The sequence below is a fragment of the Pleurodeles waltl genome, chromosome 12 (genome assembly GCF_031143425.1).
Source record: "Pleurodeles waltl isolate 20211129_DDA chromosome 12, aPleWal1.hap1.20221129, whole genome shotgun sequence".
NCBI classification, from domain to species: domain Eukaryota; kingdom Metazoa; phylum Chordata; class Amphibia; order Caudata; family Salamandridae; genus Pleurodeles; species Pleurodeles waltl.
This window is the reverse complement of record NC_090451.1, coordinates 238892626-238910665: the sequence shown is the minus strand read 5'-3', so window position 1 is coordinate 238910665 and position 18040 is coordinate 238892626. Positions and strand designations below refer to the sequence as shown.

The window sequence follows — 18040 nt, the reverse complement described above, 5'->3', positions numbered from 1 at the left end:
TCTTCAATGTCTTTGTGCCTCTCCTTTAGTTGTTTGGAGAGCCCATATTCCACATGGTAAGAGGTCTTTTTTGGCTCCGAAGCCGGTTTTCTCTGCACCGAAATGCCCATGGTGATGGTTGGCCTCAGCTCTGAAAGGCTCTTTCGAGGCGTAGTCGATTCGACAAGGTGATGTCAACATTTTTCAATGCCGGGTTCTCGGTTTGAGTCGGAAGACTTCGGCACGATTTCGGCCTTTTTCGGTGCCGAAGGTGTTGCTTGGTAACTGCTTTTTTTTTATGGGTCGAGCCATGGCATTCAGGCAGTAGCGTCACCGAGTACAAGGAAAAGGAAAATGGGCTACAACCAATGTTCAATACTATCCGAGATAATATACAAAACAGAGAAACAATAACAAAAATGATATTTATTACATATGTATGTACATGCAAAAACAAACAAAAATATCTAAATTGTACAAATATACAAATATTGCACAGGGAAGTGGACAAATACCAATCCAAATAATCTATAAACACATACACATATAAAAACATTTATTGACAAAAACAAAGTGCCACACAAGACAAGACAGTGCAAATAATGAAACCATAACAATTGACAAATATATAACTCTAGATTTCATAAATACATTTAAATACAATTGAATATATACAAATTCTCTTTTTTTTGGAGGCCTTATGTTTTTTCGGTTGATTTTGGGGTTGGATCAGGGCAGGCGTACTCACTTTTTGGCCTGCTGTAGGCGGTCGGTCTCCATCGGAGTCGTCAGAGTCTGATCCCTGGATGGAGATGGCCATCTCCTCCTCTTCGACGTCGAGGTGTTCCAATGATTTTGACGCCATCTGCATGCGCCTCGCCCTCCGGTCTCTCAACGTCTTTTTCGACTGAAAGGACTTGCAGGCCTCACAAGTATCTTCTCTGTGCTGCAGTGACAGACACAGATTACAGACCTGATGCTGGTCTGTATATGGATACTTAGCGTGGCACGTCGGACAGAAACGGAAGGGGGTCTAGTCCATGAGGCTTTGACGACATGTGTGGTCGGCCGACCAGGCCTTGGCTGGGCGCGGAAGCCCCGAAGGGCCACCGAAACGGTTGTCTCGTCAGTTTCGATAGAAGATCTTTCCCGAACGCAAACAATACAGACGCTTTTTTCGTAGATTTTAATACTTTCCCGATTCGAATCACGAAGCGAAGGGGAACACGTCTGAAACCCATGGCGGAAAGAAAACAATCTAAGATGGAGACGATGCCCATGCGGAACAGAGCCGAAAGGAAGGAGACACTCGGTCCCGTGACTCGAAAAGACTTCTTCGAAGAAAAACAACTTGTAACACTCCGAGCCCAACACTACAAAAAGTTTTTTTGTTTTCCTAAACTGGTTAGTTCTGTCTATATAGTACATAAGCGCTCTTTTGAGATCTAGGGAATGAAGAGCTCCTTCTGCCACAGAATATGGCTGTGGAAATAAGACTGGCAATTCCACTGTTTTATTAATGTGAAAAGGAGATACTACTTTTGGTAGAAATGTGGAATTTGTTCTTAGTACAACTTTATGTTTGTGTACTTGGAAAAAAGGTTCCGCACCAGTGAATGCTTGTATTTACTAACTCTTCTTAAAGAAGTAATGGCCACAAGGAAGGCAACCTTCCATGTAATAAATTGAATTTGGCAAGAGTGCATGGGTTCAAAGGGTGGTCCCATAAGTCTTGTAAGTACAATATTTAAATTCCATGATGGAACTGGTGGTGTTCTAGGTGGAATGATGCATTTTAATCCTTCCATGAAGGCTTTAATAACAGGAACTCTGAATACAGAACTATGTTGAATAGTTTGTAAATATGCAGATATTGCATTAAGATGTATTTTTATAGAGGAGAAAGCCAAATTTGATTTTTGTAAATGAAGTAACATACAATATCTTGTATTGATGCTGTAAGTGGATCAATGGTTTTAGATTGACAATAGTAGACAAATCGTTTCCACTTGTTTGCGTAGCACTGTGTAGTAGTGGGTTTTTGTGCTTGTTCAATGACTTCCATACATTGAGATGGATGTTTGAAGTAACCAAATTCTATTACTTCAGGAGCCAAATCGCTAGATTGAGAGCATTGGGGTTTGGATGCTTGATTTGACCTTTGTTTTGTGTCAAATGCTTTCAGGGCAAGAAAGAGAGCTAATAACTCTAAGTGGTTTATATGCAGCTGCTTCTGTTTGACATCCCATTGTCCCTGAATGATGTGATTGTTTAGGTGAGCTCCCCAACCAATCATTGATGCATCTGTTGGGATTATGGTCTGAGGCACAGAGTCTTGAAATGACCGCCCCTTTGTTAAATTGCTGCAAATCCATCATTGAAGGGAAATATGTGTTTGGCGGTCTATCAACACTAGATCTTGAAGCTGACAGTGTGCCTGTAACCATTGTTGTGCAAGGCACTGCTGTAAGGGTATCATGTTTAATCTTGCATGTGGGACTATTACTATTCAAGAAGCTGTTATGCCGAATGGTAGAACTTTGAACTGATAATGTTTTCCTGCTATGACAAACCTGAGGTATTTTCTGTGAGCTGGATGGATGAGTATATGGAAATATGCATCTCTGAGGTCTAATGCAGTCATGTAATCTTGTTTTTGTAGTAGGGGAATGACGTCCTGCAGAGTTACCATGTGGAAGTACTCTGACAGGATATATAGATTTAGAGATCTGAGGTCTAGGATGGCCTGAGAGTGCCATCCTTTTTTGGCTTTGTCAGTGCATGAGCACAGACAAACAGGAGCTGGCAGCAGCTATGCCAAAGGTAGCTGACTAAAAAGGAGTGGAGGGATGCTGCATGCAGCGTCTTATACTGCCTGTCGGAGGAGTGAGGTGCTTCCACAGTGAGGAACAGCACACAGGTGTGAATCGTAATGAAGCTAAACACTCTAAGAAAAAATGTCTATCAAATACATTGCTATCATCAAACATAAGAAACTGCAACACTAGTTACAACAGCATAAAGCAGAAATCACCTTTTCCTAACAGAAAACAGTGTTCTTAAAATGAAAAGTTCCAGGCCCCAGCTCTGAACACTCGGTACAACGTAAACCAAGAATACAGGTTTAGCTAAAATGTTCATCACTATAAAGGTTATGTGTGGGACAAATCCCACAAATATAAGAGCTGTAGCATGTAAACATGTCCTAGTACCTAAAATATTTTTGAAGTACAGAGACAAGCACCCAGAACTAGGCACACATTAACAGTAATGGGGAGTTTTACTGTTTGACAAATTCCTCACCTTTCTAAAATGTGCAAGCATGTCAGGGCTTCTCTCACACATCTCTGTGAGCAAGACGACAGACGTGTGAAGAACACCTTCAAGAAATAAAATGTGAAAGTCAATTAAACTTCTTAGGAAAGACTTCAAGCATCTGAAAATATTCCTGTAAACAATCAACTGGATTATTCGCCTCCATAGCTCCAAACACATGACTGACAATTCTTTGTATGCATTCTTTATTTTATCCATTTAACACCCTGCGTCCCACATGAGTTTCTTTTTTTGGGGGGGGAGGGGGGGAGGTTGAATTCAGAGGCTAATGGACTGTACCTCTGTGGGTACTTTTATATACCAGTTAGTGCACTAGGGCACCAATATTACTGGCACTTCAATTAGAAAACAAAATTACTTTCTTCGGGCACTTGACTCTCCAGGGGTATTTGAGTTAAGGCTCACTCACAGGAAGTATGCATACAAATTTCAAAAACAGCAATTACCAGGATCCCAAACTTTGTGCTTCAGTATCAAAGAAATTCAGATTTTTACAAGTAGAAACAACAATTAAAATACAATACTTATCGAAAACAAGAAAGTGGCTGTCTGCTTTCCAAACACTAAGATTTACGAACTAAGTACTAGATTTTCTGCATTATAGCGATAATGAAAATGTCACTTACCCAGTGTACATCTGTTCGTGGCATCAGTCGCTGAGATTCACATGTTCTGCATTAGCTCGCCATCTGGTGTTGGGTCGGAGTGTTACAAGTTGTTTTTCTTCGAAGAAGTGTTTTCGAGTCACGGGACCGAGTGACTCCTCCTTCTGTGCTCATTGCGCATGGGCGTCGACTCCATCTTCGATTGTTTTCCCCGCAGAGGGTGAGGTAGGAGTTGTACTATAGTAATAGTGCCCGCGCAATGAAATGTGTAAGAATGTACATATTAAAGGTTTAAATAATATATATACAAATGTACAAAATTGAAGGTAACTTCTGAACTGCTACAGGCTTCCAGGGAGGTGCGTGGGCACATGTGAATCTCAGCGACTGATGCCACGAACAGATGTACACTGGGTAAGTGACATTTTCAGTTCGATGGCATCTGTCGCTGTAGATACACATGTTCTGCATAGACTAGTAAGCAGTTATTTCCCCATAAGCGGTGGTTTAGCCTGTAGGAGTAGAAGTTGTCTGAAATAGAGTTCTTAATACAGCTTGACCTACTGTAGCTTGTTGTGCGGATAGCACATCTATACAGTAGTGTTTGGTGAGTGTGTGAGGCGTAGACCATGTGGCTGCCTTACATATTTCATGCATTGGGATGTTTCCTAAAAAGGCCATTGAAGCACCTTTTTTCCTTGTTGAATGTGCCCTGGGAGTAATGGGCAGTTGTCTTTTTGCTTTAAGGTAGCAGATTTGGATGCATTTAACTATCCATCTGGCTATACCTTGTTTTGATATTGGGTTACCTGCATGAGGTTTTTGGAATGCAATAAATAGCTGTTTAGTCTTTCTGATGTTCTTTGTCCTGTCAATGTAGTACATTAATGCTCTTTTGACATCTAATGTATGTAGTGCTCTTTCAGCCACAGAATCTGGCTGTGGGAAAAAAACTGGTAGTTCTACCGTTTGATTTAGATGGAACGGTGAAATAACTTTTGGTAAAAATTTTGGATTAGGTCGTAGGACGACCTTATTTTTATGTATTTGTATAAAAGGTTCTTGTGTTGTGAACGCTTGAATTTCACTTACTCTTCTTAAAGATGTAATGGCGATGAGAAAGGCAGCTTTCCAGGTTAGGAATTGTATTCCGCAAGAGTGCATGGGTTCGAAAGGTGGGCCCATGAGTCTTGTTAGGACCACGTTTAGGTTCCATGAAGGAACAGGTGGTGTTCTTGGTGGTATAATTCTTTTAAGACCTTCTATGAATGCTTTGATGACTGGTATCCTATACAAGGAAGTTGAATAGGTAGTCTGCAGGTATGCAGATATTGCTGCAAGGTGTATTTTAATAGAAGAGAAGGCTAGCTTTGCTTTTTGTAAATGGAGCAAGTAATTTACTATATGTTTTGGAGTTGCGTCTAGTGGTTGTATCTGATTATGATGGCAGTAACAAACAAATCTTTTCCACTTACTTGCGTAGCAGTGTCTAGTGGATGGCCTTCTGGCCTGCTTTATGACTTCCATACACTCTTGGCTAAGTTGTAAGTGTCCGAATTCTAGGATTTCAGGAGCCAGATTGCTAGATTCAGCGATGCTGGATCTGGGTGTCTGATCTGTTGGTTGTGTTGCGTTAACAGATCTGGTTTGTTGGGCAGTTTGATGTGGGGTACTACAGAAAGATCTAGCAGTGTTGTGTACCAGGGTTGTCTTGCCCACGTTGGTGCTATTAAAATGAGTTTGAGTTTGTTTTGACTCAATTTGTTTACTAGATAAGGAAGGAGAGGGAGAGGAGGAAAAGCGTAAGCAAATATTCCTGACCAGTTCATCCATAGGGCATTGCCTTGGGAGTGCTTGTGTGGGTATCTGGACGCGAAGTTTTGGCATTTTGCGTTCTCCTTTGTTGCAAATAAGTCTATTTGAGGTGTTCCCCAGAGTGTGAAGTAGGTGTTCAGAATTTGTGGGTGGATTTCCCATTCGTGGACTTGCTGGTGATCTCGAGAGAGATTGTCTGCCAGTTGATTCTGGATCCCTGGAATAAACTGTGCTATTAGGCGAATTTGATGGTGGATTGCCCACTTCCATATGTTTTGAGCTAATAAGCTTAACTGCGTAGAATGTGTTCCTCCTTGTTTGTTTAGATAATACATCGTTGTCATGTTGTCTGTTTTGACAAGGATGTATTTGTGGGTAATGATTGGTTGGAAAGCTTTTAGTGCTTGAAAAACTGCTAATAATTCTAGATGATTTATATGCAGTTTTGTTTGATGTATGTTCCATTGTCCTCTTATGTTGTGTTGATTGAGATGTGCTCCCCACCCTGTCATGGAAGCATCTGTTATTACGTACTGTGGCACTGGGTCTTGGAAAGGCCGCCCCTTGTTTAAATTTATACTGTTCCACCATAGAAGCGAGAGGTAAGTTTGGCGGTCTATTAACACCAGATCTAGAAGGTGACCCTGTGCTTGAGACCACTGTGAGGCTAGGCACTGTTGTAAGGGCCTCATGTGCAGTCTTGCGTTTGGGACAATGGCTATGCATGAGGACATCATGCCTAGGAGCTGTAGTATTGTTCTTGCTTGTATTGTTTGATTTGGAGACATGTGTTGAATGACTCTGTTGAAATTGTGAATTCTTTGTGGAGTTGGCGTTGCTACTCCTTTTGTTGTGTCTATTATGGCTCCTAGATATTGCTGTACTTTGCTTGGCTGAATGTTGGATTTTGCAAAGTTGACGGTGAACCCTAGTTTGTAGAGGGTTTGTATGACTTGATTTGTGTGGTTTGAGCATTGTGTGAGCGAGCTGGTTTTGATTAGCCAGTCGTCTAGATACGGAAATACATGTATTTGCTGCCTTCTGATGTGTGCAGCGACTACTGCTAGGCATTTTGTGAATACTCTGGGAGCGGTTGTTAAACCAAAAGGCAATACTTTGAATTGGTAATGTATCCCTTTGAATACAAACCTTAGATATTTTCTGTGTGATTGATGTATTGGTATATGGAAATATGCGTCTTTGAGGTCTAGGGTTGTCATGTAGTTGTGTTTTTTGAGCAATGGTAACACTTCTTGTAGTGTGACCATGTGAAAATGGTCTGATTTGATGAATGTGTTTACTACTCTGAGGTCTAGAATTGGTCTCAGTGTTTTGTCCTTTTTTGGTATCAAGAAGTACAGAGAATAAACTCCTGTGTTTATTTGTGTGCTTGGTACTAATTCTATTGCATTTTTTTGCAGTAGTGCTTGAACTTCTATCTCTAGAAGCTGTGAATGGTGTTTTGATAAATTTTGTGATTTTGGTGGTATGTCTGGAGGGAATTGCAGGAATTCTATGCAATAACCATGTTGGATAATTGCTAGGACCCATGTGTCTGTAGTTATTTCCTCCCATGCTTCGTAATATTGACCTATCCTTCCCCCCACTGGTGTTGTGTGGGGGGGGTGAGTGACGTGTGAGTCACTGCTTGTTGGTAGTGGTTTTGGGGCTTTGAAATCTTCCTCTATTTCTAGGGAATTGCCCTCCTCTATAATGGCCCCGAAAGCCTCCCCTGTACTGTCCCTGGTAGGTGGACGGTGCGGACTGTGAGGTACTAGCTTGTGTGGCCTGACCCCGAAACCCTCCTCTAAAAGGTGTTTTGCGGAAGGTGGTATAAGATCCTCTGCTCTGCGGGGAGTAGAGTGCGCCCATGGCCTTGGCAGTGTCAGTGTCCTTTTTGAGCTTTTCTATGGCTGTGTCGACCTCCGGACCGAACAGAAGTTTTTCGTTTACTGGCATGTTAAGTACTGCCTGCTGAATTTCTGGCTTGAATCAAGACGTTCTGAGCCATGCGTGCCTACGGATGGTAACCGACGTATTAATGGTCCTTGCGGCTGTGTCTGCTGCATCCATAGAGGAGCGTATTTGATTGTTGGAAATGTTTTGACCCGCCTCAACAACCTGTTTTGCTCTTTTTTGTAGATCTTTTGGGAGATGTTCAATGAGATGCTGCATCTCATCCCAGTGGGCTCTGTCGTATCGCGCTAGTAGCGCTTGTGAGTTTGCGATGCGCCACTGGTTTGCTGCTTGGACAGCGACCCTCTTCCCGGCTGCATCGAACTTTCTGCTTTCTTTATCTGGGGGAGGTGCATCCCCAGAAGTGTGTGAATTTGCCCGTTTTCTGGCAGCCCCTACCACCACAGAATCTGGTGGCAGCTGAGAGGTGATGAATACAGGGTCCGTAGGAGGCGCCTTATACTTTTTGTCCACTCTAGGCGTTACTGCCCTACTTTTAACAGGCTCCTTGAAGATCTCTTTTGCATGGCGTAGCATGCCTGGGAGCATAGGCAGGCTTTGGTAGGAGCTGTGGGTGGAGGAGAGGCTGTTAAATAAAAAGTCATCCTCTACTTGTTCAGAGTGTAGTTCCACATTATGGAACTGTGCTGCTCTAGCCACCACTTGTGAATAGGCTGTGCTGTCCTCAGGTGGTGATGGCCTAGTTGGGTATGTGTCTGGGCTGTTATCAGACACTGGTGCATCGTACAAGTCCCACGCGTCTTGATCTTGGTCATCGTGGCTCATGGCGGTGTGAGCTGGTGAATGTGACGGGGTGTAAGTTGGCGAAGCCGGAGTTACAGGTGGAGGCGAGGGAGGAGGTGTTATCTTCTTTGCTGTTTGTTGCTGAGGAGCCTCTAGTGCTCTAAACTGAAGTGTTCTCTTTCTTTTGACAGGTGGAAGGGTACTGATCTTCCCTGTCCCCTGCTGAATAAAGATACGCTTTTGCGTGTGATCCACTTCAGTGGATTGCAGTTCCTGTTCGAATCTGTGTTTTTTCATTTGTGAAGACATAGAATGTTCTTCAGTATATGAGCCTGAAACTGGGTCTGTTGGTGCTTTTTTCGGCTCCGAAAACCCTGTGGTTTGTCTTTTCGGCTCCGAGGTAACCTTCCTCTTCTTTTGTGCCGAAAAATCTTGGCCTCTATGGTCTTCGGCGCCACTGTCTCGGCGTCGATCCGTGTCGACACCGAACTCTCGGTGTCGATGCTTCTCTTTAGCACTCTCTCGGTCCCGAGGAGGCTGCGTGCCGGTGTCTCGACCGGAGTCGGACGATCTCGACACTGAATGGGCCTTTTTCGGTGCCGATTGTTGGTCACCGGGAATTTGGGTTGAGCCATGGCCGGTTGGCAGTGGCGTCCCCTGGGCCTTTTTGCCTTTTTTAAGTTCTGATCTCGACGTCTTACTCACAGTTTTTGTATTGTCGAGTTCGTCGGAGTCTGAATCCTGGATGGAAAAGGATTCCTCCTGTTCCTCTTCTGTCTCGAACTGTCGATGCTCCTTTGGCGTGGACGCCATCTGCAGTCTTCTTGCTCGACGGTCGCGCAGAGTTTTTCGGGACCGGAACGCCAGACAGGCCTCGCAGGATTCTTCGCTGTGCTCGGGTGACAGGCACAGGTTACAGACCGAGTGTTGGTCCGTATAAGGATATTTGTTGTGGCATTCGGGGCAGAATCGAAACGGGGTCCGTTCCATCGGCGTTGTTCTCCACGCGGTCGGGCCGACTAGGCCCCGACGGTGTGCCGAAATCTACCCCGAAGGGCTCCGAAGCGCTTCGATGTTCAATGCGTCGTCGTATGTGTTTATCTCGAACCGGATCGCAACGATACTGTCGAAAATCTTCCGTTTTCAGCTATCTTTCCGTTCCGAAACTCGGAGCGACAGGAACACGTCCGAACCCGATGGCGGAAAGAAAACAATCGAAGATGGAGTCGACGCCCATGCGCAATGAGCACAGAAGGAGGAGTCACTCGGTCCCGTGACTCGAAAACACTTCTTCGAAGAAAAACAACTTGTAACACTCCGACCCAACACCAGATGGCGAGCTAATGCAGAACATGTGTATCTACAGCGACAGATGCCATCGAACCCCGTGTTATCCAAAGGCCAGGTGCTTCGGCTGTCTCCAGAAGCAACAGACCGTTCAGTTATTTTATTATAATGATGCAGTATTTCGCAGTTCAGGTCAATGGATCAGAGGTGACAGATGGAGACACCAGTGATATAAGTTAGCACCCACGCTATAAGATATGCAGTCCTGTCAAGATGCTGGAGGCCCATCAGTGATTAGCAAGGAATGTATTCCCTACAGCTCTGCCAGCCTCTAAATAGCTTCTCTGGTGTCATCCTGTTTCAGGGCAGTTAAGCTGGGGATGCTTTTTGGCAGAGTAAACTGTTAGCGTGATCTTTATTCAGCTGCGGTTCAAACAGCAAAATGTTAAAAGAATTCAGGCATACCGACACACTAGCTTCATGAGCTTCGATACAAATGGGATTGCTTCAATTGTTAGAATCTACTTGGGGATCAGCGCCAACAAGAGTAGTTTAATGAAAGTATTGGCAACTGTTCTAGTGCTTTTATCCTGTAATGACGCCGCCTCCAAGTACCTAGTAGTATAGTCAACTAAAATCAGAAGTAATTATTCCCTTTGGGGGGTGGAAATAGGGGACAGACACGATCTTCCCCGATCATTTCAAAGGATATTCCTATCCAAGGCATCTTTTGTAATGGAACTAACAGCAGTTGATAGGGATTCCTAGTCTGGCAGATGGAACATTCCTGATAGTAGTATATTTGTGCATATATGCTGAGCCATTAAAATTGCTCAAGAATGGTTAGTGATGTTTTGTCCAGACCGAAATGTCTGGCTAGCAGATACAAATTAGCATAAAAGTAATTTGTTCTTGGGAGAGAGACAAATACTAGCAAACTACAGTTTTACACCTACTTTGGCTACCCTATACAAAACTCCCTATTGAATTTCAAACAAAGGAAATACCCGATAAGCTGTTCCTGTTTCATTCCTTGCCTGCTGCCAAGTATCCTGCACCTTTGAGTCATTATCCTGAAGCGATCTAAAGCTTTTGGCTATCTCATATGCAGCTCCTGCCCCAAGAGTGTATTTTGTCTAGATCCATTTTTATTTTCCACTTCCCTTCTTTCTCGCTTAGGTTTCAGTTTCTTAGTGGGCAGGTTAGCTCCAAGATTTTCTTGTTTCAACAAAGGTTCTGCAAGACATCTTTCCCAGTCTTCCAGAGTATCTTGAAATAAGGATAGAAAACTGGGATTATAACTTCCAAGAACTCATCTTTCAGTTGGGAAGGAAGAACCTCAACTTCAATTAGACTTTTACTCCTGGATGGACTAATCATAGGTACCCAAGCGAGGGTGTATTCTTTTTATTCACCATGAACACAACAAATTAAAATACATTGTTGAGAAATAACCTGACAAGGGAGGATCGAGCTTTCCCTAGTACCTGATTGTTTACACCCTGAATCTAAGAAGGTTGTTACCCATTGACGATTCAACTTTACTGGAATATAATAGCTGGGTCCCGTTTCCTGGGTATAATAAATCAGTTTCTGAGTCTAATTTAACATCATAGGTGTTTCTTTTTCGGGCAGAACTGAGGAATATAACTCCACTCTGCACACTTAAAGCACTGGGGGCCCATATTATGGAAAGAGAGAGAGCTGGTAAACTCAGAGGAAGGAGGTTCTGGTTGAGTCCCCAGCCTTCGAAAAGTCCATGCACTGTTCATGCTTGAGGGCAAAGGAGTGTAACTAGAATTTGCTACCCGTTTGAAATTCTGAGCCTGGGAAAAAGTGTGAGTCATCTCAGTAGCTTGTTCAAACTTTAGCGCTGGGTGTTGTCGACCATCATTGTGTGTTCAGGGGAGGACTTCTAAAAATTATTCCAAATAAATATTTTTTTATGACTGCTTTTATAGAGGACCTATGTGTTTTCAGCCGTCGATCAGCTTCAACTGATCCTGCATCCTTCAACTTGTAAAACAACTCATGATGTGCGAGTGGGGCTGCCTTTCCTTTGGAAAGGAAATTCGACAGGTCTCTTCATCTACTCCCAGCCTTTATAAAATAGCTTCATTGATACCTAGATGAAGAGTGTTCCTCAGACTATCACCATTCCAGCCTTTATAAAATAGCTTTCCTGCTCTCTAGATAGAGAGTGTTCCTCAGAAGATTATCATCTCAAAAGGCTTCTTGGACATCCCCTGTTAGCAAAGGAGCGAAATACTGTGAATATTTATCCCTCCGCTAGAGACTAGCCAGTACTGCTTGAGACTGGCCTGTACTGCTCATTCAAAGTTTATCAGGGGACGTTGGATCCTCCCCGGGTGTACTTTAGTAGCACGATTGCACAGCAAATGATTTATAGACCTTTACTCTGGGCCAGTCCTATTGTCACTTGTGGCTGATTCTCTGAAGGTTTTTGTAATTGTTCCGTTTGATTCCATAGAGAGCTTTAAAACACACTTCTCTCTTGATCTGTGGCTTTTATATACTGTTCAGGTGCTCATTCCAGCTTCTGCTGCTCTTCTGCTAACTGATGTACCCGCCTACATCCTGTATCAGATGACCGTTTATCCCACTTCGAACACCACGTGCTGCGTTACAGGGTAGTGTGTAGAGAAACAAAGCTTAAGAAGTTCTCAACATATGGGTCTTTGTTTATTTTCTATATCTCGTTATTTAAAGATAAAAATCTCAAATCCACTTTTTCACTTTCTGTAAAGCTGGTCTTTAATGGTGGAACATGCTTGGAGGTTTGATTGTCTTAGTTTGCCTTTTCTTCATGGGTGCCACGTCATGCAAGGTTGAACCTGGGATAGCATACACCCCTCGGGGACGTGGTGGGAGTTGGTGGTATGTCCTGCTTCAGCGGAGTACCTGATGCAACTACAGCTGGGATCACGTAGTGCCTGCAGGCTCAGTCTTCTCTGCTGAGGCCTGGGCCACTAGAACAACCTGCTGTCTCTTCCTGCCTGGTGTCCCTGTGGTGCCCTCCAACTGTATGGCCTTGCACCAAGCCACTCCTACTCACGAGGCAAATCTAGTGTTCCTCTTTTCCAACTAAGAGTTCTTCTTCCTCTTCTTTCTGTTCCTACTCCACCTCCCCAGTTTCTGTCTCTTCCGTTTTTAAAGACTGGAGGGGAAGAAACTGGAGTCTTTCTTCAGTGTCTATCTTTTCTAACTATGATTTGCGGTTGTGCCCTTTTTCTCTTTTAACCTTCCTCTTTTTCCACTGGTGGGGGTGTCACAGATGGCTGGTGGGGGAAAGTCTTCAGGGGATCCCAGCAGCACAAACACAGTAATGAGAAACACTACATCCAGAACGAATATTTATTTTGCATAGCGAAAATGTGGAAAAAACTAAACTTGCTACTAATTTGTTTAACAATGTCCTAGTGCTTGGAAGCGTGGCTGAGAGAGGCATTAATGATCTATTCAGTGTCAGTCAATGATATTTGCCATGGAAGTCTATCAAACCTGTGGCTCTTTTCTATTATGGTCTTTTATTTGATTTTTATTTTTATTTTTATTTTTTTAAACACCTTGAATTGTAGCCCTGGACCCTTATGACTTCACCAGCCATTTTATCATGCTACCTAATGGATCAGCATTAAAACCAAGGCCCTTTCCCAATTAAGGAATCTAATGGGCCCTTATTGGAAGCATGATACATTTTACACCACTGTGGCTCTTTGGCATCATGCATCCGCAATCCTGGATAGCTTGAACGGCCATCGTCTAGTATCATGGTTTCAAACAGCTACAACATTCTGCCCTTTTAAACAATGCCTTCTAAGCTATATTATTTGACAAAACAATTTTTTTCCTATCCACTGTTACAGACTTCCATACATTCCATTTCTAGTGATGGTATTGGAATCTGCTTCTTTAGCAGATAATTGGAGTTTCTCAACTGTGTGTAAAGGATACAGTGAAGCATTATAAATGTTTAGGCTATATGTAGGTATTCATCAATTCCTTTATTCAAATAACAGCCTGTCTTTAGTTGCATTTGGATAGATAGCAGAGGAGTTGGCAGAAGGGTATTAACGCCCAAGAAGTACAAATACTGATCACCAGCTAGTAAATGTGACTCATGCATATTTTCTGGCTCACTCCCATTTTCAGCATAGGTGTGGAACCCACAGCTAATAGTAAAAAGGGGAGAGCAGCTTCTGTCACATTAAGCCTAATCAAACCTTTTGGGAGCTGCAGAACAAACTGCATTGCTCAGGAAGGCTTTGGAACAACTTGCCTTTTAAGCTGAGTGTGAAAGAACATGTTCGGGACTTCCCCAGAGGCTGAAACACATTTTCTATTAGGGTGCTTGTCCTGTGTAGTTCTTTGCAGTATTTCCTAATCTCTGCCGGATGTTTCTGCACCAAAGCCTTTTATGCAGTTGTGCACTTTACAAATAAAATTAAAATAAATAAGGAAACTTTAAACGTTTAACCCCCTCATGTGTGGATCTCACTCTCAAAAGCACATCTGGAAAAGGGCATTTAAGATAGCTTGGGTCTAATGGAGACTGCATAGACAAGGTGGACATGGGCAGTTAATCACAGTAAGAAGTGGATAATGCAGAAAGTAATCTACAAGGAATGGAGGTTTTAGCAACAGCTTGCTGGTATTGTCTAAAACAGCTTGAATACACTACTCAGAAGCACAACTCTGTTAACTTAAAAACAAAGAACAATGACACTGATGGTTATTGCAGAGTTCCTCAAACGGAGGAAACGTGAATGCAAAAATAGTTGGAAGATAGAGTGCCCAGTGAAATGAGTTTTCAGTGCCATCCTATCTCAAAACACAGTAATGTGCAGTTCAGAGTCACACAGGGCCTGAAGATTGCCAAGAAGTCTTGAAGTACAAGTGTCTAAAAAGGAAGACTTTCTTCAAAGAAGCATTAGGCCACACGTGGGCCTGGGCTCAAACAGCCTGTGCAAGTGTTTAACCAACATTGTACTCTAAAGTGAACTACATATAGGGCATCAGTAATGACTGAAAGGAAGAGCAAATAAAGATAGGCTGCCTGTCAAATGAAGTAAACAAACCCAAACATCAAACACTCACCATATTCCTGTGCGTGCACCCATGCTCTTGCACTTCACTGTAGCCTTCATATAGCACAAATTCACAGGAGAGAAATCATTGTGGGTGAAAAGAAGTTCTGCCTGAGCTAGAGGGATAAGTAGCGCTTCAGGACTGTCCCCTCCCCTTTGTATATAAGGTCCTACCTCTAGAAGAGGTAAATATGGTCTGAGGAATGTGCAGGAGTTTTGAAATTCAGATGTGATGAGGTAAGCAGATGCCAATAGCAAGACACATGGCCTCATTACGACTTTGGAGGTCTTAAGCCTGCCAAACTCACAGTGGCCGTTGGACCGTCGCACTCCTGGTGGTCCCACCACTAGATTACAACCCTGCCACCACCGCCAGAATCACAGTAAAGAGAAATAAACATATGTTACAACTAGTTACCCAAACAATTGCTCAGTGGTCACCCCCATGGAGTTGCTTGCCTATTCAGCTGGAGGATAATTTGTTTATCCCTTGGTAATAAGCTTGATCAAGGTGGGGGTGGGGAGGGGGGGGGGGGGTCAGGGGCCTCACCTCAGCCTGGTGGCTGTGGTCCAGGAAACTGGCTACCATCTCTGCCCATAAGACAGCAAGAGGTCACCTGTGGACCCCTCCCCATATTCCTTTGTGTGCAGCGCCGCTCCCTCTGCAAAGGTCCAGGTCTCCACTTCTTTTAGCCATCGACAGTGCGGGGGCCCCTCAGGAGATTTCCAATGGCATGTGATATATATGCACCGAATTCCCAAGGCCAAGTCAAAGAACCTATTGCCTCCATTTCCCCTAGTCTTCATTTATATAATCCCAGCAGGTTTATATTGGCTGCCTACAGTTGTCCAAGTCCCCCGTGACCTGCATCCAAAATCGCTCAATGACGGGGCAGTCCACATTATATGGAAAAAGTCTGCATCAACCAGGGAGTATCCCAGACAGCTTAAATCTGTGGTGTGTAGCATAATGCTCAATCTGAGTGGGGCAAGATATGTACTGTGCAGGTAACTGATTTGTGTGAATTAAATTGCATGTAAATATAGGAGTGATCTAAGATTTGGTCCCATTCTTTAACAGCAAAAGCCCTGCCAAGCACGGTTATCCACTTATCTCAGAGAGAGGGCAGAACATCAATCTTCGGGAAGAGTGTAGTTTTGTAAAGCCAGAAGATCAGGTACTTCCAACACCCAAAAGTCAGTAAAGTCTGCAGCAGGTCACGAACAGGGGCTTCTGACTCCAGTGCCCTGTACAGCTGTAGTACTGCCAATATCAGCGCCCTGTATTTCAAATATTGAAAATCCAGTAAGCCGCACTCGGTCTCCAGTACCTCAATTTGCGAAAGGAGCCCTCATCATATCTGTCCACCAACGTCTCTACATCAGCCTCTGTCCAAGAGGATAGTCATTGGGCAGTTGAATGCCCATCCCTACTCGTCGGGAACTGTACTAGTGGTATAGCCAGGGCATAGGGTAGAGCTGGTTAGGGTAGAGCTGGTCACACACTGTGGCAAACCCCTTCCCAACACTGGAGAGCTATATGAAGGAGCCGCTTCTGGCAGGTAGGTGTCAGCAACATAGCCAATAGTGCCTCCTCTCAGCGGCTAGTTCTGTAGTTCCCCCAGTTGTGTCAAATTAAGTCCTGTTAGCCAGTCAGTGATCCATTGCAGCTGCGTTGCATAATACAGCTCAAAGTCGGGGGACCTAAAGTCCATCTCTCGTGGTCGGCCTCTGGAGTGTGCAAAGGGCTACACAGATACGCTGCCCGTTCCAGATCAGGAGAGATGATTTTAAACAAGAACTCCTCAAACAAACACCTCTTAAATGTGTTTGTGAGGCACAAAACTAATTTGTGTACGAAGAAAAATAATTCTCAATTAAAAAAATAACAAGTATGTAAATCAAACTCTGCAACCATATAACTGTTTTCTGTTTTTCCATTTATTTCATCACCACTCTCCTCAACCGCATGACCCCCTAAAAAGAGCACCTTAGGATTGATAGAATAAGCCCTGTCCACTAGTAAAAGAACCCCTAGACTCTCTGCACAGTACATCTCATTTTGATATCCCATATAAAGAGCCAGCTTCCTAGAATGCACAACTGGCTAAACAAGAATTGGCTTAGTTAACTTACTTATAAGACCCTAGTATATGGTACCCCTGGTATCACCGCTAGTAAGTTAAGTGTCATCACCGGACTGCAGCCACCACTAATATGACCAAATGCAAACATGGCTTGAGGTATGCCGTCGCAGACCAGTCAGGTAGCTTCCAAACTGCCAGCTTGACATGGCAAAACATCCTTTTTTGTCTGGTACAAGTCTTCATTTTTATAATTTAGAAGTCACCCCTAAAGTAGGTCTTTATAGCCTATAAGGCAGGGTGCTGATTTTTAAAAAATACAAACACAATAGATGATGGATTGAATGCAGAACAAATCAAACATTCACCCCCCCCACAGTCACAGATCTGGGTTTAATCTATCAGTTTTGTTTGTTTGCCATGCCATTCCAGTTTGGATCCAGCCATATGCAAATCAGTCTTGACCCTGTTCCTCATGTGAACAGTCCAGCTCGAACTGTCAGGCCAGCTCCTAACTGGACCAGAAACAAGCATCCTGGGACTGGTGTCAAGGTTATCACCCTTCATCAGGCAGGCTATCTTGAACCTGGGGGCATAGTAAGCACAGGACCTACGTCTGGGCATACCCTTCCCACTTGGGGCCGCAACAAATGCAAAAACAATAGATGGACGGAAGGCAGAACAAATCAAAGTTCTAAAAAAACCAAATTGGCATGTCGAATTACTTAACATGTCCTGACCGTAATAACTCACAAATGTCGTTTTTACTGTAGCAAAGACGGTAGCCACACTGGCTAACATGGAGCTTCACCAGCCCATGCGCTAGGTGCCAACTTCCATACGGGACCACCAAATATGCTACTTCATAGTATCAAATTAATTGTTGCATTAAACTGAATTAGTCCTGAAAGTGTGAATTCGGATTTAAAGTAACTTTTAAGGCAAATGTGACTTGAGAAAAGTCACCACTTTGTTGCCTAAACCTCAGGTAGTTCTTTTCTTACTGTCCACAGTGGTTGTCCCCTGGGACAACAGGTTGCTGCTAGTGTGAAGAGCTACCAGGAACAGGGAACAAAGAACTGTTTCCTCCTACAGCAGGATGGCTAATGAGCAGTGGCCATAGGTG

General features: G+C 43.6%; 1 protein-coding gene across 1 annotated transcript in view; it reads right to left on the bottom strand.

The window, feature by feature from the left end:
• Window positions 1–18040, bottom strand: part of AP1G1 (adaptor related protein complex 1 subunit gamma 1) — a 707422-nt gene that overhangs the window by 497014 nt on the left and 192368 nt on the right. The window contains exon 6 of the mRNA XM_069217071.1: window positions 3283–3359. Coding sequence (XP_069073172.1) covers window positions 3283–3359 — 77 coding nt within the window. The remainder of the gene's footprint in view (window positions 1–3282; window positions 3360–18040) is intronic.